Source organism: Ursus arctos, unplaced genomic scaffold (assembly GCF_023065955.2).
Source record: "Ursus arctos isolate Adak ecotype North America unplaced genomic scaffold, UrsArc2.0 scaffold_31, whole genome shotgun sequence".
NCBI lineage: Eukaryota > Metazoa > Chordata > Mammalia > Carnivora > Ursidae > Ursus > Ursus arctos.
The window spans coordinates 9,388,574-9,415,489 of NW_026622997.1; the positions used below are offsets into that span (position 1 = coordinate 9,388,574).

Below are 26,916 nucleotides of genomic sequence, written 5' to 3' on the forward strand. Positions count from 1 at the left end.
CCGGCAAGGAGAGAATGGTGACTCGACTTCAAGTAACTTAAGGGCAAGCGCTGTGCATGTTCCCGGGAGTGGGGAGGGCAGGAAACTCAGCGGAGTCTGTGAAAAGCCCTGTGGTGGTTAAACTGTATGTTTGGGGCCCAATCGAATTGTGTTTTACAAAGAAAAGTGGTGGGAGGAGCGCGGTGAGTGGAAGGTCGGTTAGGAACGAGCGCTAGATAGAGCACCAGGAACGCAGAGGCGGCAGAGGACCCTTTGGGGGAAAATGTAGGCTCTGGAGGTGGCTTCCAGGTGTAGGAAGTAGGAGAAAATGTGAAACTATGCCTCTGTAGTGTCCCGTGGAGAAGTTCGGGAGGACGGTTTGGAGTTGCGGGCTGTTTGGGGGAGTCAGGCCAGGAAGCCCCTTCCTCGTTCCGCACGGATGGGGAAACATCCAGTTAGTCTCCCGGCAGGTGTGCCCTGGGAGCTAGCCATGCGGGCCGTCCCCACTTTGCCCATCTCTCCTATGAAGTGGAGGAAGGGCCAGCCCATCGCTGTTCTGATCCGAGGGCCTGTCGTTTTAGTTGTCCACACCGTTCCCCCTTCCGAGAACCACCATTGACAGCTTCGTTCCATTAGAACCCAGACCTCCCCGGAGCCCAGATTCTGGCCCCTCCTCCCAGCTCCCCGTCCGAGGAGGTGGACGCTCCAAGAGGAACAGGGAGGCCTGGCGTGGGGGAAACTGCGGGCAGAGTGGAGGCAGCCGCGCCCTCGCGCCGCCCTCGACTGCGCCGGGCTCCCGCCCCCGGCTCCCACCCCCGGCCTGCCGCCCAGCGAGCGTGCCCGGAGCGCTCCGGGCCACACGGCGGGGCGGGTGGTTCGGGCTCCGGGTCTTGGAGGCTGCCGCGGGGGAGACGGGCACGTGTTAGGGCGGGGGGTTCCACCTGGCCACGCCGCCCGCCCTCTGCGGGCCGGCCTGGCCCGGGACGGGTGTCCGCGGCGGGCGCACGGAGGCGGGAGGTCTGCGCTCTCCCGGGGGGAGGCCGCACTTTTGGCAGCTCCGCCGCTGCCGTCGGGGCGGTGGGCTTGAGAAGCCGGCAGCTCGCCCCCACGGCCCCCAGCCCAACTTCGGGCCCGGCAGTGCCTGCCCCAGTTGGGCACCGCCGCCGTCCGCCTCGACCTTCGAGGCCCCCCAGTCCCGCCCGGCCCGGGTCCCGGCACCCACGTCGAGGCGGGCCGGCGGGCAGGGCGGCCGCGGGTCGGACCCCCAGGAGGGGACTTGCAGAAGTCGAGGCCCCGCCCACCGTTCCCGTGGCCCCGCCCACGCCTCGTCTCGGCCCCGCCCACCGCTCCCTGGCTCCTCCCCTTCCTGCCGGGTAGCTCTCGGCGGCAGCCCGCCCGCCTCGGCCCGGAGCGGAGCCCACTGCTCCCCTCGGCCGCCCCGCCCCGCCTGCCTCCCCGCCCCTCCCGCGCGGGCTGTCCGAAAACCCGGAGCGCGGGAGCGCGTCTCCGCCGGGCCCGGGCGGCCGCACTGGGCATGCTCAGTAGCCGGGGCAGGTTTTTTGGTCGCAAGTAGGAAGCTTTTTGCACTACACCGGAGAGGGGGAGCCACGGAGCCAGTCGCGCTGCCGTGCACCGCCGCCGCGCCCGCCCCAGCCCGGCCCGGCCCCGCGGCGGGGCGCGATGTGCCCGAGCCCGAGCCGGCCCGCCGGGGAGTGAGCGCGGGGCGCGGAGGGCGCGTTGCGCAGCTGCTCCTGCGCACAACCCCGCCGCCGCCGCCGCCGCCGGCCCGCACTGGCAGTGAGTGTGAGAGGCTCGTCCGTGCTTAGCTCCCGGCGCCGGGAGCGGGAGCAGGAAGCGCAGGCCACGCAGGGACCCAACTGAAACAAAGTGTCGGCCGCCCGGCGGCGGCGGCGCCTCGCCCCGACCCTGCCCCTCCCGCCCGCCCGCAACTCCGCCGCCCACCATGGCTTCCGAGGAGCTGTACGAGGTACCTCCCCTCCCCCTCCCGGACCCTCGGGCCGCCCCCGCCCGCCGCCCCGCGCAGCCCCTCCCCGGCCCCGGCCCGGCCGCGTCCAGCCCGACGGCCCGGCTCTGCCGCGGGCGCCCGCCTCGCCCCCTCCCCCTCCACGGCCGCAGTTTGCTGGACGGGAAATGTGTGCGAGGGGAGCTTGAGCCACGCTGCTCCGAGGGGCCCGGCGGGCGGGGGGGCTCCCCGGAGTTGTCGGGCGCCTGGGGGGGCTCCAGCCGTGGGGAAGTAGCGCTGACACCAGTGACTTGCTCAGACTGAGCCCAAAGTGTTCTTGGCGAGGGCAATGGGTGTGAAGCCCCTGTTACCGCTTGGCGGGGTCTGTAGGCGGTGCGGGGGTGTTTTTCCTGTCCATTTAATAAAGCATTTTGGAGAGGATTTTGCCTCCGGTTTGGGGAGTGGGGGGCCGAGAGGAAGAGTGCAACTGTCTCGACTCTGTTGCTGGCCAAAGCGATGCAAAATAACGCACCGAAAATGCTAAACGTTGACCACATGCTTTAATTAGGTTAGCATTGTGGCCAGAGCCAGGAAATTTAAATTTAACGCTGATACACCGTCATTCATTTGCGCCGCAGCGTTGCAAGTAAGAAAGGGCACAATCAGAGCTGTAAGTTATGAACGATGGTTTGCCAGCTTCAACTTCAAGTTTTGGAGTTATCTGTTTGGATCTTTAGACATATTTTGTATGCCTCGGTGTAACTTCTTGACGTATTTCAAAGTAGACTTCCTAGGAGTACAGAAGCTTGGAAGGCTTTCTGTTCTTTTGTATAAATGATTTTGTTTATATATATTTATAAATACATCTTCGGAAGAGACTTAAAACTTCCGGATACTCTCTGGATTCACCTTTATGATGCGTTTAGGGACCTGGGTGTTTAGGGGCTTAAGTAAGCGTCTGTAACAAGTAGAGTCCCATGGCCCTTGTCAACCCCTAATAAGTACCAGGTGAACCTTCTGAGGTGTCATTATTGCAGTTGGCATAGAATGGCACTCTATTCCCGACAACGATAGCCTTCTAGCAACTTTTTGTTGCTTTTTAAAAGCAAGTGTTTGCAGAAGTTCTCATGAGGAGGCTGCTTTCTGTAGAAATAATAGTAAGATTGTTGCCTCCCCTTACATTGTATGTGGTCAGTGTACCTTAGCTGGCGCTGAAAACGTTCCATTCTCTTCAGCCATTTTACAGATTAGCTGTGCCCTGGTGTATTCAAGATACGATCTTGGGTCATTTGGATATGTAAAGGGGGAAAAAATCTTGTCCTCAAGAAGTTTCCCTTCTAGCAGGGAAAGTGATGTGCTAAGAGATGCAGGTCTTCCAGGCTCACAAACATTTGGGAAAATGCTTATGAGGGATTTTGGTTTCTACTTTATTCTTTGCTAGTTTAGGTTTGCGTATTCACTCTGTTAATTTTTGTGATTATAAACACATAATCTCTTAAGTCATTCCATTAGCTTTTGGGTGAGGGTAGCACCTTATACGTAAGTTGTATCTTAGGTGTGTGAAAGTGTTCCTGAAGACAGTACATTTACCACCAGTGCTTTATGAACTAAATTTAGTTCTTTATTCTTATCTTCAGGTTTTCTAGTCACTACTTCCCTGGCAGAATTCACGTATAAGTCACATTTTGTTCAAAATTTGTGTTCATTCAGTATGTTCATTGAATGTCTGCTCTACAGTGATTCCATAGAGATAGGGAGGCATAAAGTATGAGGATGGTTCATGTCCTCAGCATTTATTGGGGAGGAAATAAGTACATTGCAAAGAAATGATACTCTCGCACAATTGACTTTCTGATTCTGGGTTTTGTGTTAGTTTAGAAAAAAAAGTGTTATAGAAATATAGTTGAAGCGATAGTAAATAATGTGATAGAATCCTTCAGGATAAGTTCTCTAACTTCTTTATCTTTACTTGTAGGCAACACTGACTCTATGACTATATTACGATTGAAAGTTGATATTTGAAAGTTCTGCATAGTGGTTGGGAGTCTGGGTTTGGAGTCAGAAAACCTAGTTATTGAATTCCAACCCTGTCACCTTGGGTAAATTACCTTGAAAGCTCAGTTTCCTCATCAGCATAATTGGGATCAATGCTTACCTCACAGAACTGTGAAGTTTAGATGGAAAAAAAAAATGTAAATCATACTCCACAGTTCCCACAGTGAGCACTCAGTAAGTAATGGTTATTGTATTTTAACTGATCTAACATGCCTCCCCGAGGCCTGGTTTTGTTTCTAAAGATAGAGAATTGTATTGTTTTAATCGAGGCACTATTACTTGTGAGGCAGAAATGATACGCAATTGTAAATAAACACTACAGTCTAATAGGCTATTTGACAAGGCTGGAGAGAACACTAACGTACATTAGTAATAAGGTTATGGACATTAGTTGCCTCGTTTTGTTTCGTTCTGCCTAAATCAAAACAGAAGTTTCATGTTTGGCCTCAAACTCTAGAATTCTGTAGGGATATATTGACAAAAGAGGAAATTCAAAGTCTTGCTTCTTGATGTAACCTGGTATGGTAAGAGCACAGGTTTGCAGTAGCTGTATGAACTTGGGTGAATTATCTGATTGCTAAGCCTCTGTTTTGTCACCTAAAATAAATGAGATCTCCAGTACTTAGCATGGTGCCTGGTATATGGTAATAGGTCCTTAGTAAATGTTTAAAGTGGTTCTTGTAACTATGTGAATAAAAAATAAGGGAACAAGATGGGGTGAAGCATCAGCCTTAAAAAATTGAAAGAGCGTCTGTTGAAGATAGAATGGATGTACTCCCTGTATCTCTAGCAGCTAGGATTAGGAAAGACAGATTTTTTTACTTACTCTTGCTGAGTACTTCATAACTTTCACAAAATGATAAGCATCCCATAGATCAGGGGTCCAGACTTTATGAAAAAGACCAGGCAGTTGATGTTTTAGACCCTGCAGTCCATGTCTTTGTTGCCACTATTCAGCTCTGCTGTTGTAGGGCAAAAGCAACAGTAGATAATACCTAAACGAGTGAGTGCCATTTTCCAACAAAACTGCTTATGGACAGTAAAATTCGAATTTTATATAATTTTTACTTGTCATAAAATAATCTTGTTCTCCCTCCCTCCCAATCACTTAAAAACGTAAAAATTATTCTTAGCCCATGGGTTCCACAAAATCCATGGGCTGGATTTTGTTTTCTCACCTCTGCTTTAGATGACCAACTACTCAGGAACTGAAGATGAGGCATGTGGGGGTGGAGTGTGGAGTAATGAAAGTCCTTCCAGCTCCAATCCCAGCTCTAGACTGGGTTCCGCTCTTTCCTTCTGTATAATGAAGGGAATAGCTCTGTGTCTTCAGAGACTCTCTCTCCTGAACTTTCTAATCAGTAAGATGTGAAGCTTAAATGACCTTAGCATGTAAAAGCAATTTATAGTTGATAAAGTGCTATACCCAAGTGTTACGTGATTATATTATTCTAGGAAATATCTTTATCTTCTTCCATTCTGGTTTTCTTTCTTTTTTAAAAAAAATATTTTATTTATTTATTTATTTATTTGAGAGAGAGAGAGAGCGAGCAAGCACACTCACAAGTGGAGTGGGGGGGAGAGGGAGAAACAGACTCTCCACTGAGCAGGGAGCCCAATATGGAGCTCGATACCAGGACCCTGAGATCATGACCTGAGCTGAAGGCAGATGCTTAACCAACTGAGCCACCCATGCGCCCCATCTTCTTCCATTATTAAGGAAAGAAAGAAACCTACCCAGCTCTCAAACCCTGAAACCGAACCTGTATTCCTTTGATATTTGGCATTTCAAAGCATCAAGTAAATTGATTATATCACCAAAGAAAGCTGTGAGATCAAGAGGACTTTATCTCCTGGTCAAGTTACCACCATGAGACTTTGTTCATGTGGGATTGAATATGGAATCCACACTGTAGTAAAATGGAGATGCATTCTCCTTATATGTATATCTTAATTAGTCCCTTTTTCTTAGTGGATATGGGGTTTTTCCCTTGAGAACTATTATAATAACTAATTTAAATTTTAGTAGGATCTCTGTGATCTAGTCCTGGCCTTCTGAGAAATTATTTATCTAACACATGCATAATCCAGTCTATCTGAAATGGAAGTAAGTTTTTAAGAATGAAACTGTACCTGGCATATAAAAAAAATGTCTTAAAGTTGATTAGTTTGGAAGGATAATCAGAATTGGGGGGAAGGTAAGTCTTTTCAATTTTTCTTATGCTTTGAATGTCATTGCTCCTGTCTCCTATGCGCCACAAGAATTTTACATACATTGACCAAAAGCACAGTTATAAATAAAGTCTGCTTGTGTAATCCAAATGGAAATCACGAAGATCAAGAGACCTTGGGTGGTTGTTAGTTAAGCTAAACCCTCATCTGGTGTATGTGTGCTGGCTCTTAAAAGATTGACCAAGATAAGAAAAAGAGAGTTGTTTGACTGCTGGAGTTGATTGTGGGGCAGTGAAGTCAAATGTGTATTTTGAAAATTAACATCTTGAATGTGAATTGCTGAGAATATTATTTATTTGCCTAAACAGCGCTGTGGGGACATCCTATGTGCTTTACCTCTGAATTTGCTTTCAATTCGTGTGTACTAGAATAAGTCCTTTTTTCCGTTCTTGCTATCAAATCTAAGAATCATTCAATTTTTCTTCATGCTCTATAATGATTTTTAACCATCAAAGATATTTTCATGGTATATAGGAAATATTTTATTTGCAATGTTCTGATTCACAGTTTTGCGTATCTGTGATGCGCAAAGCCAATTTGAGTCAAGTTTTTGGGAGTAAGTAGTTTTTATATTGTGTGTGTTTCTAGGTGTGACAGCATCATCTAGGATCCTTTTAAAATACAGATTCTTGGGTCCAAACCATGAGAGTGTATTTTCAGTGTTTGGCTGGAGACCAGAATCTGTATTTCCAAAAAGCTTCCTTACGGAATGCAGGTGGATGTAGGAGCATTTGGATTGCAGTGGTCTGTGTTTCTGACACTGAGGCTACACTACACGTTGAGGTGGGGGAGGGGTTGATATCTGCCTTTGCAGAGAAAGAACTCTAGGTGGACCAGACTAGTCCTTTTTGAAGGCTCTTTGTTGCTGGTTGTTAACTGAGTCATTCCAGGAAGGGAGTATTAAAAACACTAGGTACCTAGCTAAGGGTGCTTTAATGTTTTTGTCTTCATTGTATGACATACTTGTCCATCAGGTTGTAAGATTGGCACTTACAATCTTTAAAAGTAGGAATTTTTTTCTGGTCATTATTTTCCAAAGTTCAAATATTGCAATAGTTGCATAATTGTTGAACTACACTTTAATGAAAGAATGAATTATAGGAATGACTCTCCATTCTTGACCCCTTCCCTCCAGTATCCCCCCTCCCCCAGACGTTATGCCTTGTGCTGTTCCTTTTACACTTAGTTCCTCCTCTGCATATGTGGTTTCAACTCTTGGATAGGAGAACTTCTAACTTCTAACTTCTAACTACTTTCCCACACAAACTTAATTCTCTTTAGCCTTTTAAGCTGTGCAAGGCCTTGGGGGAATCTGTGTTCTCTGGGGAGTCTGGGAAAAGTCTCCCCCATTTGTACGAAAATTGGTACAAGTCTATATGAGAGTTTTTCTGAGGGAGAGGATCGATAGCTTTCATCTGTTTTTCAAAGGGATCTGTGACCCAAAACAAGTATTAAAATTGTTCTTGAGATCTTTGAGCTAAGACTTGACTTTCACTGCCCTTCATTGACTGACGTTATTTTTGCCAAACTCAGCTCAGCTTCAGCCAGAGTCCACAGTAAAATCATATTAAAACTTCACTGATTGGATTTGGAAGTTGTACACTATTTCTTTAAGAGGCTATTCCTGAAATTATACATACATGAAGTCTAAAGTTAATCCAAAGGGGAGTGGGAGGTACAGGCTTCAAGTTATGGAATGAATGAGTCACGGGGCTGAAAGATACAGCGTGGAGAATATAGTCGATGGTTTTGTAATAGCATTGTATGGTGACAGATGGTAGCTACACTTGGGGTAGGTATAGCATAATATATAGACTTTGCCTAGTCACTATGATGTACACCTGAAACTAATGTCACATTGTGTGTCAACTGTATTTCAGTTAAAAAGAAAGTTAAGCAATATTTTAGCTTAAATTCTGACAGTATAAGGACTTTAAAATCCTTTAACTCTGATTCCACCCCCCAAACTAATTTACATGCTGTTATTTTCCAGTGTGTATTACTGCCCATGGAAAAAACCTTATACACTAGGACATTATTATTGTATACAAAGTTTGTTAAAGATTTACCTATATCTTTACCAGTTTCTTTGATCATCAGAACTTCCTTCTGGCATTCCTTTCTTGGGTATATCCTTTAGAGATTTCTTTAGTGAAGTGTTATTGATGGAAATGTCTAGTTTTTTTTGATTGTATGGACATGTCTCTATTTTGCCTTCATTTTATGAAAACAGAATTGATTCCAAATAAAACCAGCTAATTGGTTAATTTCTTTAAGCATTTTGAAGATACTTTTCCATTGTCTTCTGGCTTTCCCATTATGGTGGAATAGGCTGTTGTCAGTCTAGGTGTAGTTACTTTACAGGAGATCCGTCTTCTGTCTCTGGTTGCTTTTGAGATCCTCTCTTTGACTTTGGTGTTCTCTAGTTTTATTATTGTGTATGTCAGACTTTCTATAATAAGGTTTGTGTTTGTTGTGCTTCTTTTGTCAATTTGTGCCTTATTAGTTCTAAAAGTGTTGTCCATTTTATCATAAAATACTGCTGTTCTACACACTTCTGGAATTTCACCAAGTAGGTATTTATAAGGTCTTCTCATTTTCTCCTCCCTATCAAAGGGCAAGAACACTCTCATTTCCATCATCTTGTTTTAGTTTTGTTTGCATTCTCGGTTTTTCCTTGGATCTGACTTCTAGTTCACTAATGAACTGTGCCTAATCTGCTCTTTAACCCACCCATTGAGTTTTTAATTTCAACAATTATATTTTTTACTTATACATTATCTGGGGTTCCCCCCACCCCTAATCTGTAGCCTGCTTTCTTAGTCTTTGGTATTTGTCTACTTTTATGATTGAATCATTCTTTATGGTTGGGTTGGGGGAGAGTTATGGGGCACTTAGATAATTTCCTTGCTTCTTGAAAGCCCAGTAAAGCATTAAGAAATATACTTTATCGAAGATCTAGCTATTTTGTAGTGAGAATGCCCTTTTGGAATCTTATTTCCTTTTTTGCCAGAAGTGGAAGAAACCTTATTGATTTTGAATTTGTGGTATCATGAATGGGGATAGAGGACTAGGGCCAACGCTTGAGATTTACCTAAAGACATTGAAAATGCAAATAAAGTGTAAACTAGATTTCAACGGGACCATTTATGAAAATGGATATTATAGTTACAAAACTAATGCTTCTAAGGCAAAATGTTCAACATCTTTGTTCTGTCAGCCTTGATATATAAGCATATTTTTGCTAATTTGTCTTTACTTGAGGTTGGCCTGTTCATGTGGTCTGAGCTACTAAAGCCATAGTTGTTGGCTTACTTTCTCCACACCTGCACAGCCCATCCCTTCCTACCACTGTGTTGCCATTTTTCCAATAGGTGGATACCCCAGCTTGCTAGCTTCAGTGTCAGTCCTCGTTAGAGTTCACAACTAGCAGGAATCATCCCTCCAAACTCTGTGTGACTAATTTACTTTTTTCTTTTGTGCTATAGATTATTAATTTGCACTTTAAGTATTACTTTCTCTAGGTGTTAAATAATATCATGGGGGGTTTTTTCCCTGGCAGTGGTTGGCTATTTTTTGTTTTGTTCCAGTGCTTAATCTGAGGATCTGAATGTGGTGAGCAGTCAATAATTGCTGGCTTTTAACTAAAATACAAATATTACAGTGACTGGAGTTATATTGTTTGAAATTATACCATATATGTAAGAATTGTGCATTTAGGTATCTTGTTTGAAAAAAAACTCTACATGGTGTTTTGGAGGAAAATTATTTCTAAATTTGATACAAATAATTTGGAAGAAAATTGTATTCCTAGAAAGAGCATTTGAAATGTTCGTCATAGTATTTATGTTTAGCTGTTGGTGAAAAATGTTGGGGGAGATGTCTAAAAATACTCTCCAGTTGGAGAAGTTAACCACAATATATTTAGGAAATGCCTTTGTGTTGGTTTTTTTCTTTTTGTCTTATTTTCATTTATAGTGGACTATGCAATGTGAAGTTTTTAAGAGGTTGATATTTTCCTAGTGTTTGTTGATAAAGCTCAACGATGTTGATGCGGATAATGAATACCTGTGGTTAAAATGTACCCATTTTTCATCAGTAGTTTACTGTTTTAGGATTTTAGGGCATTACGGAGTTGCATACAGAAGCATTTCCTATTTTAACATGTAACTAATTTGGGTGTGTCAGCTCTTTAGAATATGTGAGAGCCAGGACCAAATAAAAGTCTTCTTGCCTTGTAGAGAGGGGGTCACACTCCTTACACATTGAACAGCTCTGGGTCTCTCTTGGAGACTGTTTTCCTTTATTTTAGGCATGATATGCTTGGACTTCACCGACTTCCTTATCGTGTTAGGAACAGGTACATGGTAAGGGAAAGAGAGCTGTCAAAGGCATGTGGGTTGACATTAATAAAATTGCTTGTGAGATGAGCCGGGGACGGCACCTCTGGGTCATGGAAGGCAGGGGCTCCTGAGCCCCACAGAGCGTGTGAAAGGCATGCTTATGAAAAGAAAGGCATATGCTGAAAAGAGCTGTTGAAAATGATTTTTAAGAAGTTTTGGCATGTAAGTGACAATATGCAGTTTACTTTTATGGTATGTTTTCCAAAGATTCCACCCAAGTATTCCTAACAGCAGAAGCGAGAGATCAGAGAGCCTCATGAAGAGATGGAGGTGGAAGTTGGGGACTGAATGGCCTGCTGCAGTCCTGGCCTGTTTCTGAATTCTCATGTTACCTAAATCTTATGAAGTTAACAGTGTATGCCCTAGAAAATTTTTTTGATTTGATAGTAAACGTCTTCAACGTATTTACCAGTACGTACTTCTCCATAAAACTTTGGGTCAGGTTGATGTTTCGGGAAGATGAGTTAGTGTCTTCATACAGCTCTTGATCTCCCGCTGTATGTGTGCATCCAATGCAGAAGCATTCATGACGATACTAGGTGAAAGAATTATTAGCTGATTTGGTGACATGTAAATGAGAATATTTGAATTGAGTGATCAAAAAGATTTTTTTAAAATCTCATTTCGGTAATTCTTACCATTGAAGTTTAAAGATACTTACTTTCCACCTAAAGTGTCTTATTGCTGGGTTTTCAGGAGATGCACTCGCTGCTCTTACCTCAAGTCTGTCTGCTGATTCTCTGCTTAAAACAACAATTGTGCTATTCCTCAGAATCAGTCATGAGAGCATTTGTGGGGTCTCTGTTGGAATGGGGGCCTGTCTGGCTGTAGAACTCCTCTCTACCCATGGGCTAGGCCAGTACCCCCTTAGTAAACTTCCTGTCTTTCATCTCCTCTTTCCTCCTCAATGTTCTTGTCCCCATGTCCAGCTCTGGTGCCTTCAACATGATTTTCATCCCTTTGCCACCTTCCCTTTGTGTTGAGACTTCATCCTGGTTTTGACTCTTGACCCCAGCCTCCATACTTGTTGCCTTGGTAAAGCTCTGGCCTGGGAAGTAGCAGTCTGACTGTTCACTTTTTCTTATTTAGCTTTTCATGTGTGCAGTCCGAGGGAAATCCTCTGCCCATCTTACCTCAGACATCTGAGGTAGAGGTTAGCCACCTTTCCAACTCTCGGCCAGCAAACAGGACCCCTGTCTTAGTCCTCTAACTTCCTCTTATATGCAGATGAGCTTTTGAGCTTAAAGCAAGAGGTTAATGATTATTTTATTATCATCTCTAAGGATGGAGAGAGAGGTATATGTGGCAGAGGGTGCTAACTAGAATGTGATTTGTAGGGGCGCCTGGGTGGCGCAGTTGTTAAGCGGCTGCCTTCGGCTCAGGGCGTGATCCCAGCGTTCTGGGATCGAGCCCCCCATCAGGTTCCTCCACTGGGAGCCTGCTTCTTCCTCTTCCACTCCCCCTGCTTGTGTTCCCTCTCTCACTGCCTGTCTCTCTCTCTGTCAAATAAATAAATAAAATCTTTAAAAAAATATATATGATTTGTAGTACTCTCCCCTCAGAGTGTACATGTGACTAAAATTTTCTCCAGAATTATTTTATATGCCATCATTCAACACCACTAGCTTCAGTTCATAAATGAGCGTTTTGAGAATGTCTTGATTAAATTGATAGATACATATCTAAAAATGTATTCCTAGGGTAAATGATCCTAAGTAGCTGTAGGTTGAGACTGCTTAAAAGCGATGAAGTTGCAATGATTATGTAGAATGAGTTTAAGAGATTGTGGAATGAGAGGTGCCTGGCTGGCTCAGTAGGAGGAGCGTGCAACTCTTGATCTCAGGGTTGTGAGTTCGAACCCCACGTTGGGTGGAGAGATTACTTAAATCAGTAAGTATTTAAAATAAATAAAAGATTGTGGAGTGAGATCTTGTCAAGGTGTGTGGTTCCACCTTGGCAGGAGGGAGTTAATGTGTTAAGACCAGACACGTTTGGTTTTCCCAGAAACCTGATCAAAACCAACAGAAAAGAGATTGTGGTCATGAGTGGACAGCTTTACAGCAATGCTGTACCCCCACCTTTGTCAAAAGGTGGCCTGGGAGAGAAAAAGACCAAAACCATGAAGTGGAGGGCCAGGTGGAAAAAGGGTTGTTCTGAAATTGATGTCTGTTATATGCATAATCCCACTGGAAGGAAGGCTAAAACCTCGGAGTCCTTGTCTTGACCGATTTCTGTTGCAGTAGAGGGACATGCCTTAGAAGTTGGTAAGCTCTTGAAAAGCCTTTCCTGTAGTGGAACAGAGGAAGAGTGTTCTCCTTAGAGCTTGAGAAGGAAACATTGATTGGAGCATGTAGGGATATTCTTGTGACCAAGGCCTTGAGAACTTCAGTCTTCTCTCAGAGGCAGTAGGCAAAAGATTGGAATGCCTCATTGTGTTCCTGAGCCCCTCACTCTCCTGGGTGATTGGGGTGGGAACTAAAAGTAAGGTGGAAATTTCCGTCCTTCATGTGCTTTTTCAACACCTTCCACCACTCAAAAGTGTGACCCCTCTCCCATTTCTTCAGAGTCCTTCTACCATACAAGCAGGAGCTCCCTTCCTGCGGCCACGTGTTAGGGCCACAGCTGACTGTCTGCTCTGCTCCTTGGGAGGAGGGATGTCTTCATGTCCTTCACTGAATCAGCAGAACTTCTTCCCATAATTCCCCAGGTGATGTGAGGTCATCCAGAGCCCTTACCTTGGCACAAGCTTCTTTGGTTTTCAGTTGTGCTTCTCCCCTTAGTAGTATCCCTGGTAAGGGGAGTGATCTCAAGGACAGAGCTGGCTGTGCTCACCATTCGCCTTTATTGCTGGGCCAGCTCTAGTCTGGTTCCATCCCCCCTCCAGGCATCTCCCTGAATCTCCTTGGGCAGGAACTCTGGTGGTTGAAACTACAGTACCTACTACCTACAGAGAAAGAGTGGCTCAAGACCCATGTGCAGTGATTTGTTAGCTTTTGCAGGGGGGGTGTATATCAGAAGCTCCTGTCATTGAGCATGGTTGTAGGATCAATTCATGATCCAGGATTTGTTCCCAGATTACTTTCTTTTTTGTTTTGTTTTCTTTAGCTTTGTTGCATTTTTTCTCTTCCAACTCTGGGTCAAGGGCAATGAGACTGAGAGTTGCTGTCTTTACCACCTCCCCGCTCTCTACATCCTTCTTGTCATCCAGCCCCCTGTTGGAGAGCCCTACCCGGCTGCACTCCATATAATATGGAATTGAACTATTCAGAAAAGTTTAGTTTCTTGTTCTTAATGAAAAAGCCAAGTGAACAGTAGAATCGTTTTCTCTCTCTAAAACAATAAGCTTTCAAACTAAACTCAGCTACTCTTTACTTGACCTCCTCTCCCTTGTGGTTTGTTTGAAAATTGATTTCTCACTCCGGTACATCATTATCAATTTAGGACGTGCTGTCCAGTTTTTGCTTGTCTGTCATATATAAAACATCCATAAAGACACAAAAGAGCAGCAAACATGTAGAAAGATACCTTCACCCTCCTTATCTATTTTGGATCTATGTTAGCAAAAAACTAGTAAACATCTTTAAATGATTTGTGTTTGTTAAAAGTGGCATTTGAAAGATTTCTTCAAAAGAGTTTATAAATGATATTCATGAAATCTTCTAAAATAGGAAGATTGCTTAAATTAGAAAACCTTTTACTTAATAAATTTTAATGAGCATTTAATAACATGACTCAGTACTGTATTTAAGTTTGCGTAGGTGACCTTTTGCATCAGCATGCTCTATAAAAACTTCTCCAAGTTCAGGAGGCATTACCTCTGCCGTTTAGGGTTTACTTTAAGTTGTTGGAGATGTTATTGTTCTATAAGACATACACCTGCACCTTAACCAAGAAAAACCCACTCATTTTCCTTGCTATGAGGACCAGACTCTTTGCAGTGTAAGTTAACAGATAATGGTAGCTCCATTATAAAGGATAGACAGCATCCTAATCGATATCTTAATCTTCCTTATTTTCCATGACCACCATACTTGAGGTCATTAAGCAGAACGTAGAGCAGATGTGACTGAAGCAATGGCGTTTTCTGATGTAGTTTGTGGAAGCCGAGCAAGAAAACAAGCTCAGCTAATTACCTGTAATTTCAAAGGCAGCCAGTAGGTTTCCTGTGCCCAGCAGCTTGAAAATCTTCTGTATGAGCCTAAAACTGAGTGGCTAATTAAAAGGTAGAAAATGAATAAACTTTGCATGAGATTAAACAAATTTGCAAGGAGAATGAACTTAATGCCCCGTCATGAATAGCGATTGTTGAGTGTCATCAAAGATTTCAGGTTAAACAGGTTATTTATAATGAAGCATAAAGCATTGATGAAAACAGAAAAGATCAGAGATTCCATTTGTCCAGTATTTTTGTTGCCCAAAATAAGCAGGTGTTCACTTTGGAAAAGCATTTGAAAGTTTCTTTAAAGACGATGAATGTAAGCAATGACGATTTGATATTTCCTATGATACTTTTTGAAGAAAGAGAACAAAGTAAAGGGTTTGGAGAGTACGTTAAAGAAGACATGTCCAATATAAACTTGAAAAGGCTCGTGCACAGTGGCAAGCATTAACATTCCCAAGAAAGAAGCAGTGTCAAATCAGAATGTGATTTCTGTCACCAATCGCACTGTCGTCGTACAGCTGATTGCGCAGGAATCCACACAGATCTAGTAATGGAAATTAGAGAGTTTGAGAATCGTGAGGCGCAGAGGGAACAAACCTGAGGCCCGCGTGGTGGGTTTATTAGGGAGCTTCACGTTGTTTGTGAGCAGTCCCTTTTGATGTACAACATACAGTCAGTGTAACGCCCTCGACTTACAGTTCTGAATTATGTTAGTTCGTTCCAAGATTCATCTCTCCCTTAGGGAGTAAAGAATTGGCGCCACGGAGGATAGTCAAACGACTGTGTCTGAGGGCAGTCCTAGACAGAAAGTTCTGGGAATGTTTTGTGTTACTGCCTCTTTGAAATAAGAGTTTGGCCTCTTAAAGTCAGTACTTGAACCAGCTGACATCCGCTTGGCAGACAGGTCCTTTGAATTTCACGGTGTCAGAATTTACGTGGCCTCCTCACCTTACGTTGTGGTTTGTGTGTGAAGGCCCAATGTATGTTTACTGAGAAAAGAAGAGGGAAGTCTAAGAGGGAAAGAAGAGTTATTCTTTGCTCTACCTCCCTGGATCAGCTACCACGGACCACAGAGGACCACCATTCTGGACATCTCTATGCATAAGTACAGTTAGAAGAATGGGTGTTATTTCATAAAAGTAGAATTATATACATGCTGTTCAGTAGAAGACAGAAAGTAACATGAAGGAATTGTAGACTTTCATATAAACACTTTTTTTCCCGTTTGTCCATTTTTCTTTTGCTTTTTTTTTTGTACTGATTTGTTGGAGTTCTTTGTAGTCAGTGCTATTTTTGTTACAAATCTCATGGACACCTCATCTGTGATGCGTCTTCATTCTTCATTTAAAAAATTTTAAGTTTGTAGTATAGTTACATATTAACTACGTTTTACATTTTAATGCAAATTCATTTTCCCCATTTCATTTCTTACTGAAGACATCCTTCCTGCCCGGGACCCTTGTCCCGTTTTCATCTAAGAGTTTGCTGCTCACAGCATGAACATCCACCTGCTTTTATATATGATGCGAAGTTGGGATCTGATTCCTCTTTAAAATGTGGATGGTCTGTTGTCACCATTTATTAAATTATCCCTCCCTCCCCCACTAGTTTGCCACTTCCCCCGTGATGTAAAGTTTTCCTGTACGTGTGGGTCAGTTTCTTCTGTTCAGTTGGTATTTTGGCTCTTCCTGATCACACCACACTGCTGTAATTAGTCTGGGTTTATAATACATCTTGGAAACTTGCCCTGCCAGGTATCTTTATCTTGTTCTGTTTTTCTGAAAAATGTCTTAGCTCTTCTTGGTGGCATGCTCTTCCACTTAAACGTTGGAATCCTCACGTTGAATTACACAAGAAACCACGCTGGGGTTGGGATTGATGCTGCATCGTGTGTGTGGATTCATCTGTGGCAGTGGAGATACAGCGGTGGACCTAACAGATAAAGTCCCTGCCCCAAGGGCCTTATATTCTAGCGGTGGCAGCAAGCTGATTAGGATGCTGCTGGCAGCTTGGGGTGTGTGTTATTTTTATGTAAATTGTTAGGGAAAGCCTCATTGATAAGGTGACACCTGGGACTTGAAAGCAAAGGAATTCCCCCCTGCGGTCAGCATATGCTCAGTAAGTTTGAGCGGCCACTGGGAGGCCCCTGAGTCTGAAGGCGGAGGGAGAGGCTGGTAGATGAGGTCAGTGGTACTGGGATCTATGCAGGCCCTTTGCACGTGTGCTAAATACTTTGAGTTTTATTTTTACTTAGATGGGACGCCATTGCAGGAATGACGCCATCAAATGAACATTTTTAAAAGGTTATGCTGGGTGCCATATAGAGAGTAAACTGCAGGGGGACCAGGAAGGAAGCAGGGGGATTGATTAGGAGGCTGGCAGAATAATTCAGGCAAAAGATGATGGTAGTTTGAAGCCTGGGTTCTGGGGTGATGGGGGGCGGGTAAGTGAGCAGTGATTGTTTGGGGGGTGTATTTTGAAGGTAGAGCTGAGCAGGTTTACTTCCGGATTGGACATTGAATGTGAGGGAATGAGAGGAAAAATGGAAAGAACCCGGGTTTGTAGGCTTTTGTAACTAGAAGAATGGGGTTGCTATTTGTTCAGGCAGGTGTCACTGCAGCTTTGGTTTTATTGGGGGTGAGGGCTGGTGGTGGATCAATGGGAGTTGGAGTTTAGACGTGTTAAGTTTGAGATGCCTTACAGACGTGCAGGTGGAGGAGGGGTTGAGCAGCAACACGCTCTACGAGCTTGGAAGTGAGGGCATGTGCTTCGGCGGGACGTGATTTGAGGAGGTATCAGTGTATATGCGTGGTTTTCTATCTCCAGGGAGTAGAGCGTAGGTAGAGAAGAGATGCGAAGATTGAATCTTGGGGGCATTCATGTGTAGAGCCTGGGGGAGATAAAGGTACAGTAGAAGGAGACCGAGAAGTGAGGTGGCCAGGAAAGTAGGAGAAATGGGAGAGAGGCGCCCTGGAAGCAGGTGAAGAGCGTTTCAAGAAGGAGGGAATGACCCCGTGTTCAGTGCTGCAGCTACCGACTGAGGATTGACTGAGATTTGGAAGCAGCTATTTTGGTGGGGTCCCGGGGATGAGAGCCTGGCCTGGGCTCATGAGAGAAAGGGGAAGGAGGAAGTGATGATTGCAGGCAACTCTCAAGACCAGTTTTGTGAAAAGGGAAACAGGAGAGTGAGGTAGGCCCAGCGTTTGTTTGCTTTTAAGATAGGAGAACTTAGAGTGTGTTGTGTGGTGATGGGAAAGAGTTAATAGGAAGGGGGGAATGAACGAGTAAGAAGCAGGAGGGAGGGCACTAACTGGAATGCTTCCCCCCCAGTTGGCAAGAGGGAATCAGATCCAAGAGCTTGGCGTGGGGACGCACGTTCTGTCATTCCATCTCTCTCGCTGCCTCCTTTGATTCTTCAGTAATGCTATGAACTTTTAAAAAGTTTTGCACAGACTTTCTTGATTTCTTCCTAGAAACCATACTTTTTAATTGCTGTGTTAATGGAATCTCTTTAAAGTTATATTTTTCAATTAGTTAATACTTGTGCACAGAAATACTATTCATGTCTGTTTCGGTCTGGCAGCCTTCTTGAACTACCTCGTTATTTGAAAGTTGGTAGATTCTTTTAGATTCGTATGTAATCATATCTTGTGCGAATAGGGGTAGTTATATTTTTTCTTTTCATGCTCATACCTGTTATTTTTCTTTTTTATTACATTAGATTGGACCATCCAGTACAATGTTGAATAAAAAGTTACAACAACAAGCATTCTTACTTTATTATTAATTCTGAAAGTCCTATAAAATTTTATTAAGTAAAAGCTGTAGATAATTGCTAGATACCCTTTTTAAAAATTTGGTTAACGTTCTTTTGTTTCTAGTTTGTGAGGAGTTCTTAATCATAAATGGCTAATGAATTGTATTGAATGTGCTTTCTGATGTATTAGAGATTGTCATTTTACCTCCTTTGCTTTTACTATTTTGATATGGTATATTGATATATTTTCTGATGTTGAGCCGTCTTTGCCTTTCTGGGATAAACCCTGCTTAGTCACAGTGTATTATTATATTATGCACATTATTAAATTCTTTTCAGAATCAGTGTTGGAATAGTCACTTGAAGGAGAGGTTACCAACTTCATTTCTTTTTCTATTCTGAAACAGTTGCAGAATCTTCGGACTTTTTGTTTTTTGAGGATTTGGATTTACTTGCCTATAAATCTGGGCCTCTGTTGTCTTTTACGATAGGAGAGGAACCATTTCATTATCCATTAAAAAATCAGCTCTCATTGATTTAGTAATGCTCTCTATTTGTTAAGTCAAGTTTTTTATATTAGAATATTCTTAGGACCTTTAAAGATCTTACTGGATCTGCAATTATATACCTTCAGAACCACTTTTTAGTTTTATTGATTCTTTATATCTCTGTCATCTACTTTATTTCTTGCTCTTTATTTCTTTCTGTCTCTTAGGTTATCAGATTCTCTTCCTAGGTTATTAAGTTGAATACTTAGCTCATTTGTTCTTCAATGAAGGCTATAAAATGACCTATAGTACAGCTTTGGCCACATTGTACAAATTTCATTTATTATTTTTTCAATCTGAAGTCTCTTTAGATTTTCCGTTGTGTTTATTAAAACATATTTTGATTAGTATATTTATTTATTTGAGAGAGAGAGCACCAGGGGGAGGGGCAGAGAGAGGGAGAAACAGATACCCTGCTGAGTAGGGCTCAATCCCAGGACCCTGGGGTCACAACCTGAGCCAGAGGCAGACGCTTAAGGGACTGAGCCACCCAGGCACCCCTGTTCATATGATTTAAAAGCCAAAAAGTATTTTTTAAAAATTTAACCAGGAGGATTTTTGTATGTATTTGAGTACTTAAATGTATTAAATATTTTAAAGGTGGAAATTTTTTTCTTTTTTTTAAAGATTTTATTTATTTATTTATTTGACAGAGAGAAAGACAGCCAGCGAGAGAGGGAACACAAGCAGGGGGAGTGGGAGAGGAAGAAGCAGGCTCTCAGCCGAGGAGCCTGATGTGGGGCTCGATCCCAGAACCCTGGGATCAGGCCCTGAGCTGAAGGCAGACGCTTAAGGACTGAGCCACCCAGGGGCCCCTGGAAACCTTTTTCTTTATTGGTTTCTAATTGAAGTGCATCATGGTCAGAGAATGGTCTTTATGACCTTTTTTTTTTTTTCTGTAAAAAAAAAAAAGAAAAACCCTTTATTTGGGGGTTAGAGTTCAATAATTGGTTCAGGGTTCAAATATATACATTTATATAAAAAATTGGTGTTTAATAAATAGACTATACTGTTCAATATGTAGTATTCCTCTATTAATAAATTTTTCCCTTAAAATTTGTTTTTATATGTTATATATGCTTGCTTTAATTATATTACTGTATTAACATTGGGTAGTATTTACTAGTCACCTTTCCCTTTTAATTTAAAAAAAGTCTCTGGTTTTGTTAAGAAGTGTCTTGTAAGCAACACATAGCAAGTTTAAAAACTTCAATGTGATGTCTTTTATTAATTTAATATATTATGATTTATGAAATATTTGGACTTGTTAATGTTTGCTGTTTATCCCTCTTTGTGTATTTTTTTTCTTTGCAGCTGTTAGTTTGAGAGTATTCTGTATGGATTTGCTGTTTATTCCTTTGCTGGTTTGGAAGATATAGATTCTTTGACCTTGTAGTTGCCATTAATTTCTTTAAATTCTGCTTAACTGTTTTCCTGAATAATCAAATTATTCAGTAATTTCTCATCTTCCAAAATGTGACAAGGATGTCAGCATTCTTTACCTTTTAATTATATCTACTCCCTCATTTTATGCTCATCCAGAATTTTAAGGTTTTTTTTCCAGTGTACCAAAAATTAGATCTATATTTAATAGTTAATTTAGTATCTTCTTTGAGAATATAGCAAGGACACAGCACACTGCTAACTACTGAAATCTCCAATTTCACCCCCACTAGGTTAAGATTGTCTTATATTTATTCTATCCTTCAAAAATACACTAATATTTTTTTTTGTAAATCCCAGGTTATTTAAATTTTCTAACATTACATTTGAATACTTGTTTTGTTTATTCCTTCCCTTCTAATGGGTTTTTCCCCTTGAATTTTATCTTGTTCTCTTTTTTTTAAGATATAATTCACATACCGTAGAATTTCTCCTTTGAGTGTACAGTTCAGTCGTTTTTTGTCTATTCAGAGAGCGGTAAGACCATTACCACTGTCTAATGTCAGAACATTTTCATTAGCTGTCAATCCCATCCCCATTTCCACCCTACATCCCTGGTAACCATTAATCTACTTTCTGTCTCTATGAATTTTTCTATTGTCTCTCTGTCTTTATGAATTTGGACATTTCACATAAATGGAATCATACAGTATGTAGTCTTTTCTGACATCTTTCATAATATGTTAATAACAGCATAATATGTTCATGGTTCATCCATGTTGTAGAATATATCAGTACATCATTTCTTCTAATGGCTGAATAATATTCTGTTTTGTGGACATAGCACATTTTGATTATCCACTCATCAACTGATACACATTTGAATTGTTTCTACTTGTTCTCTGTTATGGGTAATGCTGCAGTGAACATTCATGTAGAAGTTATTACATGGACATAATACTTTCAGTTCTCATGAGTGCATATCCAGGAGTAGATCAAATCAGATCTTTTAATAATTATTTTAATGAAGATGTGGGATAGTAAATTCTTGGTATTTGTATGTCTGAAGATAAACTCTTGATGGCTTTTTAGCTGGGTATAAGTTTTATTGGTTGACAATTAAGTTTTATTAGTTTTGTAGCTGATGAAAAAGCTTTCCTGCTTTCCTTTATAGGTCATCTGAGTTTCTAGAAGTTTAAGATTTCTTACCTTTGATAATTCTGCAGTTTTATTACAGTGGGTTTAAGAGTAGATGCAATATACTTTAGATCTGAGTATGTTTCGTCTTTTTTATGTTAATGCCTTGAAGAATTGTTATCAATGTTCATAAGGTATATAGGTCTGTAATTTTCTCTGCTTGTTTCATGTCAGAGTTATGCTGGCCTCATAAAAGGAGTTAGGAAGCATTCCCTTATTTTCTGAAATTGATTGCTTATTTTCTGAAGTTAGTTTTGATTCTTATTTGAATGTTTACTAGAATTTATCAGTGAAACCATGTGGTACTGAAATTGTGGTAAATTAGACTATAAATTAACTATCTTTAGTAACATATAAAGGTAGTCAAACTTTATATTTCTTTATATTGAGTTTTGGTGTTGTGTCTTTAAAGGAATTTACTTTATCTAAAGTGTTGAATTTATTAACAGTTTCTGCTGTTTATTATTCATCTTCCACTTTTAATTTGCTCTTCTTTTTAGTTTTATAAGATGGAAGTTTAGGCCATCGGTTTAAGACTTTGTTTTCTAGGATGAACATTTAATGCTATACATTTCCTTAAAGCCCTCTTGGTGTATCCTGCAAAATTTGATATGCTTTCATTTTAGTTTAGTTCAAAATATTTTTAAGTTTCCCTTGTGATTTTTTTCTTTGATCCTTGCGTTGTTTAGAATTTGGATTTAATTTTTAGATATTTGGGGATTTACTAGATGTTTTATTTTTGATTTTTGATATTCTGTTGTAGTCAGAGAACATTTTCTGTAAGATTTCAGTCTTTTGGAATCTTAGACAAGTGTAGTGGCCCAGAATATAATCCATCTTGGTTGAATGTTCTGTGTGCCCTTGAAAAGATTATGCAATTCTTCAGTTGCCAGCAGAGTATCAGCTAATTAAGGTTGATGTTAATATTTAGATCTCCTCTATGTGTACTGGTTTTTGTCCAGTTTTATCAGTTATTGAGAGAATCTCCAACTATGAAAGTGCATTTGCCTATTTCTTCCTTTACTTCTGGTTTTGTTTCATATATTTCAAAGCTCTGTCATTAGATGCATGCATATTTGTAATGTTGGCATATTTGCCTGTTCTCTTAATCTTTTAAGTCATTATTCAATGTCCCTTTTTGTCTGTAGTAATGCTCCTTGAAGTCTTTGTTTTTTTAATTTATTTTAAAGAGTTATTTGAGAGAGTGAGAGTGCGCTCAGGGAGGGGCAGAGGGAGAGGGAGAAAAGCAGACTCTGCTAAGCATGGAGCCCAAAGCGGGGCTTGATCCCACAACCAAGAGATCCCACAACCAAGAGATCATGACCTGACGTAAAATCAAGAGTTGGACAGTTAACAGACTGAGCCACCCAAGTGCCCCTACTTTGTCTTATATTAATATATTCATTCCAGTCTTGGTATGTATATATTCAGGTTCTTAGTTTGTTTCTGTCTTTATATTTAAAGGGCTTTTTGGGAAACTAGAATATAATTTGGGTTTGTGCTTTCTTAAATTCAGTGGAACATCTCTGTCTTTTGATTAGAATGTTTAATACATTTATATTTAAAATAGTTATTGGTATGTTTGTATTCAGGTCTTTCATTTGTGCTGCTTTAGGGAGAGAGTTTTATCATTATCCCTCCTTTTTTGGTTTTTGTATTAAAGTGTTTAAATTCTATTTTAATTCTTGTTTTTCTTTGCTTTTTGAGGGGGTGATGTATGTTGCTTTCTAGAGACTACAGTATGCCTTTTAGCTATACCCCAATCTACTTAGTATTAATATTGAATCATCTTGAGTAAAACACAGGATTTCCCCAATAGTATATTTCCATTTTCTTCTCTTATTCTTAGTATTATTGTCCTGATACTGTATTATATCCAGTAATACATTTCCATTTCTTCCTCTCATCCTCAGTATGGTTGTATGTGTTATGTCAATATACCTTGTTAACCCGACAATAGTGTTGTAATTTTTGCTCTAAGCTGTCATCTTTTATAGAAACTAAGAAATTACATATTATATATGCCCACATAATTACCATTTCTGGCTTTCTTCCTTTTTTCTTGTAGATCCAAGTTGCCATCTAGTGTAATTTCCATTTGGAATAGAGAACTTTCTTTAGCATTTCTTGTAGTACAGATCTGCTGGTGATAAATTGTTTTTTATTTGAAAATGTCCTTATTTCACCTTCATTTTTAAAAGATTTTTTTCCCAGATATTAGATTCTTTGTTGATAGGGTTTTCCCCCCGTTAGCAGTTTGAGAATGTGGTCCCAGTGTTTTCAGACTTCCATAGTTTCCAATGAGAAGTCAGTGCATATTCTTAATGATTTTTGTCATTATTTTTTTTGTATATAACATGTCCGTTTTCTATGGTTGCTTTCGAGATTATCTTTGGATTTTAGCAGTATGACTAAGATGTGTGTTAGTAATTTTATTGGTGTTTATTTTGTTTGAGGTACATTGAGCTTTGGGGGATTTTTCAGAGGTTACAACCTCAGATATTTTCCCATCCTTTCTCTCCTGGGATTCTGATTATTGTGCTGTTTTCTATTGTCATGCATTGTTTTGAATTCTATTCATTTTTCATCCATCTCTTTTTCTTTTATTCAGATTCTTCTATATTCACATTCATTACAGATGGCAAAAGAACACATCAATCTGTTTAGTCAATCTAGTGAGTTCATTTTAGTAAATGTTTTGTTTGTTTCTCTGTTGATATTGCCTTATCTGTTTACTCTTGATACCATATTGTCCTTCAATTCCTTGATCATATTTTTAAAATTTTTTTGAAATATGTATGGTAGCTGCTTTGAAGTCTATTTAATACAACATCCAGGCTGTCTTGGAATCAGTTTTTATTGACTGTCTTTTTACCTGCTCACGGTAACACTTTCCTGTTGTTTTTCTTTCTAGTTGAAAATTAGATATGTTACAGTGACTCCGGACTCTTGTGTTCTTCTGAGGATTTGGGTTTCATTGTACAGACAGTTAACTTGTTTGGAGTCAAACTGTAAACTTAGTTTTCCCTGTGTTATGCAGCTGCTTAGTTCTTACGTCTTTCTGCTGATGTTTCTTTAGTCTGATGCCCTGTGGGTCTCCCCTGTGCCTGTAAGATTTATAAGTCAGCAAGCTTGTGGGTAGAGATGGACTTAGTCTCTGAGGTTTTCTTTCTTTAGGGGATTTCCCTAGTTTCTAACTGCTCTATCAACTTTGGGCTCCATTCTGATATTTCAAGCTTTCTACTACCGTAGCTGAGCACAATTGGGAAAAAGCATCAGATTTACAGATTTGGCTCCATGTTACCCTTTCAAAAGAAGATTTCTTTCTGGTCCCTGACTGCCTTTTCAGCATGCTGTTTGTGGTTTCCTCTGAGCATATGTAGTTCAGCTGTCAGCCGGGGATTTTAGCATTTTATGCTCTGAATTTGAGTGTTATTTCTATAGTTCTTGCGCTGTCAGAAAACTCTAAATTTCTAGTTGCTTCCCAAACTCTAAATTCTCGATACCTGGCACCTTTAGCTTGTAAGGTTTTGGGTTTTTTTCTGCCACCATTTTTGCAGCCATAGCTCTGGGGTTTGCAGTGCTCTCAAGTCAAGAAACCACATACTCAACAGTTCTTACCTCTTAGGGTTATAGCATTTGAGATTTACCCTTTCCCTAGCTTTTGTAAACACTGTCTTTAGTTTTTTTTTTTTTAATTCAGTTTTCATGAATGTTATCTGTGGGTATTCATATTACCTCTTCACTCTTCCTGCCATTATAGAAAATTGACTCTTCATTAGTTTTGAAATATTAGGGTACAGTTTACCTGATTTATGTTTTTCTGCTGTGCTTTCATTGCTGGTGGGTCGTTGTGGTCATCATTCTTTTTATTTTCTTTTTTCTTGTAATTTGTATGAAGTTCAACTGCTATCCTTTTTCTAGTGTTCATTTTTATTTGAAATAAGTCTTTCTGTACTTTAGGAAGGGGGATGGGTCAGGAGAGGTTTTCTAAAGTCACAGCTCCAGAGCTCCCTCTTCTGTCATATTGAAAATATGGCTTGGGACTTCTTGAGATCTGGCTGTGTTCTCCTGTCCTTACCCCTCCACTATCATCTGGACTTTCTCTTTCCATTTTCCCCAGTGTCCCTGTCCCTCTCAATTTGTATTCTATTCCCAGCAGTTTTCCTTAGTAGAAGGGGAGCTTTAGCTGGCTGGTTTCAAGAGCTGTGCGGCCTAGACAGCTCTAGTCCCCTCAGGCATGACTGTAGATTCCTTGTGCTCACCTACAAATCGAGTGTGCAGAACTTCCTTCCAGTTTTGGCTGCTGTTCTCACCGTGGCTCAGTGTTTTTCAGTGTGTCAACTGCCTGTTGATAGCGTTGAGGTTCTTCTGTTTCCATCAGTCAGATGCCCTGTTGTTTCCCTCTGCTTCCTGCACAGATCCTGGTACATCTCAGTCTTGTAGCTTTTGGTAATTTGTCCTTTTTCAGTAGTATTCTGTAGCTTGTGGGGTACCTTGTTTTCTTTTGGCTAATAACTGAAGACTTTGGGTTTTTATTAGGGCACTGGGATTGAAAACCTGCTGTCCTCATTCTCCCCTAGCTCCCCCTGTCTTGAGGTGAAGCAGGGCTTTATCCTGCTCTGAAGGCTGGAATGTGGGTGAGAATTGTCTCCGATCCTCTCACCAGCTTCCTCCTCCAGTTGAGATTGATGAAGATGTGTTTCCTTATTCCGTTCCGTGCCACTCTTTCACATGAGAGAGTAGCCTGCAATCTTGCCTGTGTATGTGGGTCCCTGACATAACTTTCCACCTCCCGCAGCCTGTCTCCTGATCTCTAGATCACCAGGTATTAGTGGATGCCCTTGGGGATATTATCTGGCTTCCAATTTGGCTTACCTTTCTTGATTTTTGGATTCTTATCTTTACATTCTCGAAGGTTTCTCTTCTTGCCAACTTGAGAATGTTGCATTCTAAAAAGTATTTTTAAAATATCTTAGTTTTCTGTTTGTGCGTTTATTCTAGAAAGCCTTTTTAAGGTATTTTGACACCATATTGGTGAAAATAAAAATTTCATATTTTTTCTTGAAATTTGTCTCTTTTTTCCATGTTTTATCTGTCAGGTTGCTCAGCATGCATTCTTTGCTCTCTTAACCTTTATAGTTTTTGAAATACCATTGTTTTCTGTTCGGGTTTTAAGCGTTTGCTGTCTTCCCCTTTAAGAAACCAATGCCAGATCTGTAGTTTTCATGAAGCTT

General features: G+C 41.1%; 1 protein-coding gene across 2 annotated transcripts in view; it reads left to right on the forward strand.

Moving 5' to 3' along the window:
* Positions 1-1,623: 1,623 nt before the first annotated feature.
* CDYL (chromodomain Y like) overlaps positions 1,624-26,916 on the forward strand; it is a 173,596-nt gene continuing 148,303 nt past the window's right edge. The window contains exon 1 of one of the 2 annotated variants that reach the window (XM_026511423.4): positions 1,624-1,966. In XM_026511423.4, coding sequence (XP_026367208.2) covers positions 1,943-1,966 — 24 coding nt within the window. In that variant the 5' untranslated portion in view covers positions 1,624-1,942. The remainder of the gene's footprint in view (positions 1,967-26,916) is intronic. The other variant, XM_026511422.4, reaches the window with a different exon arrangement.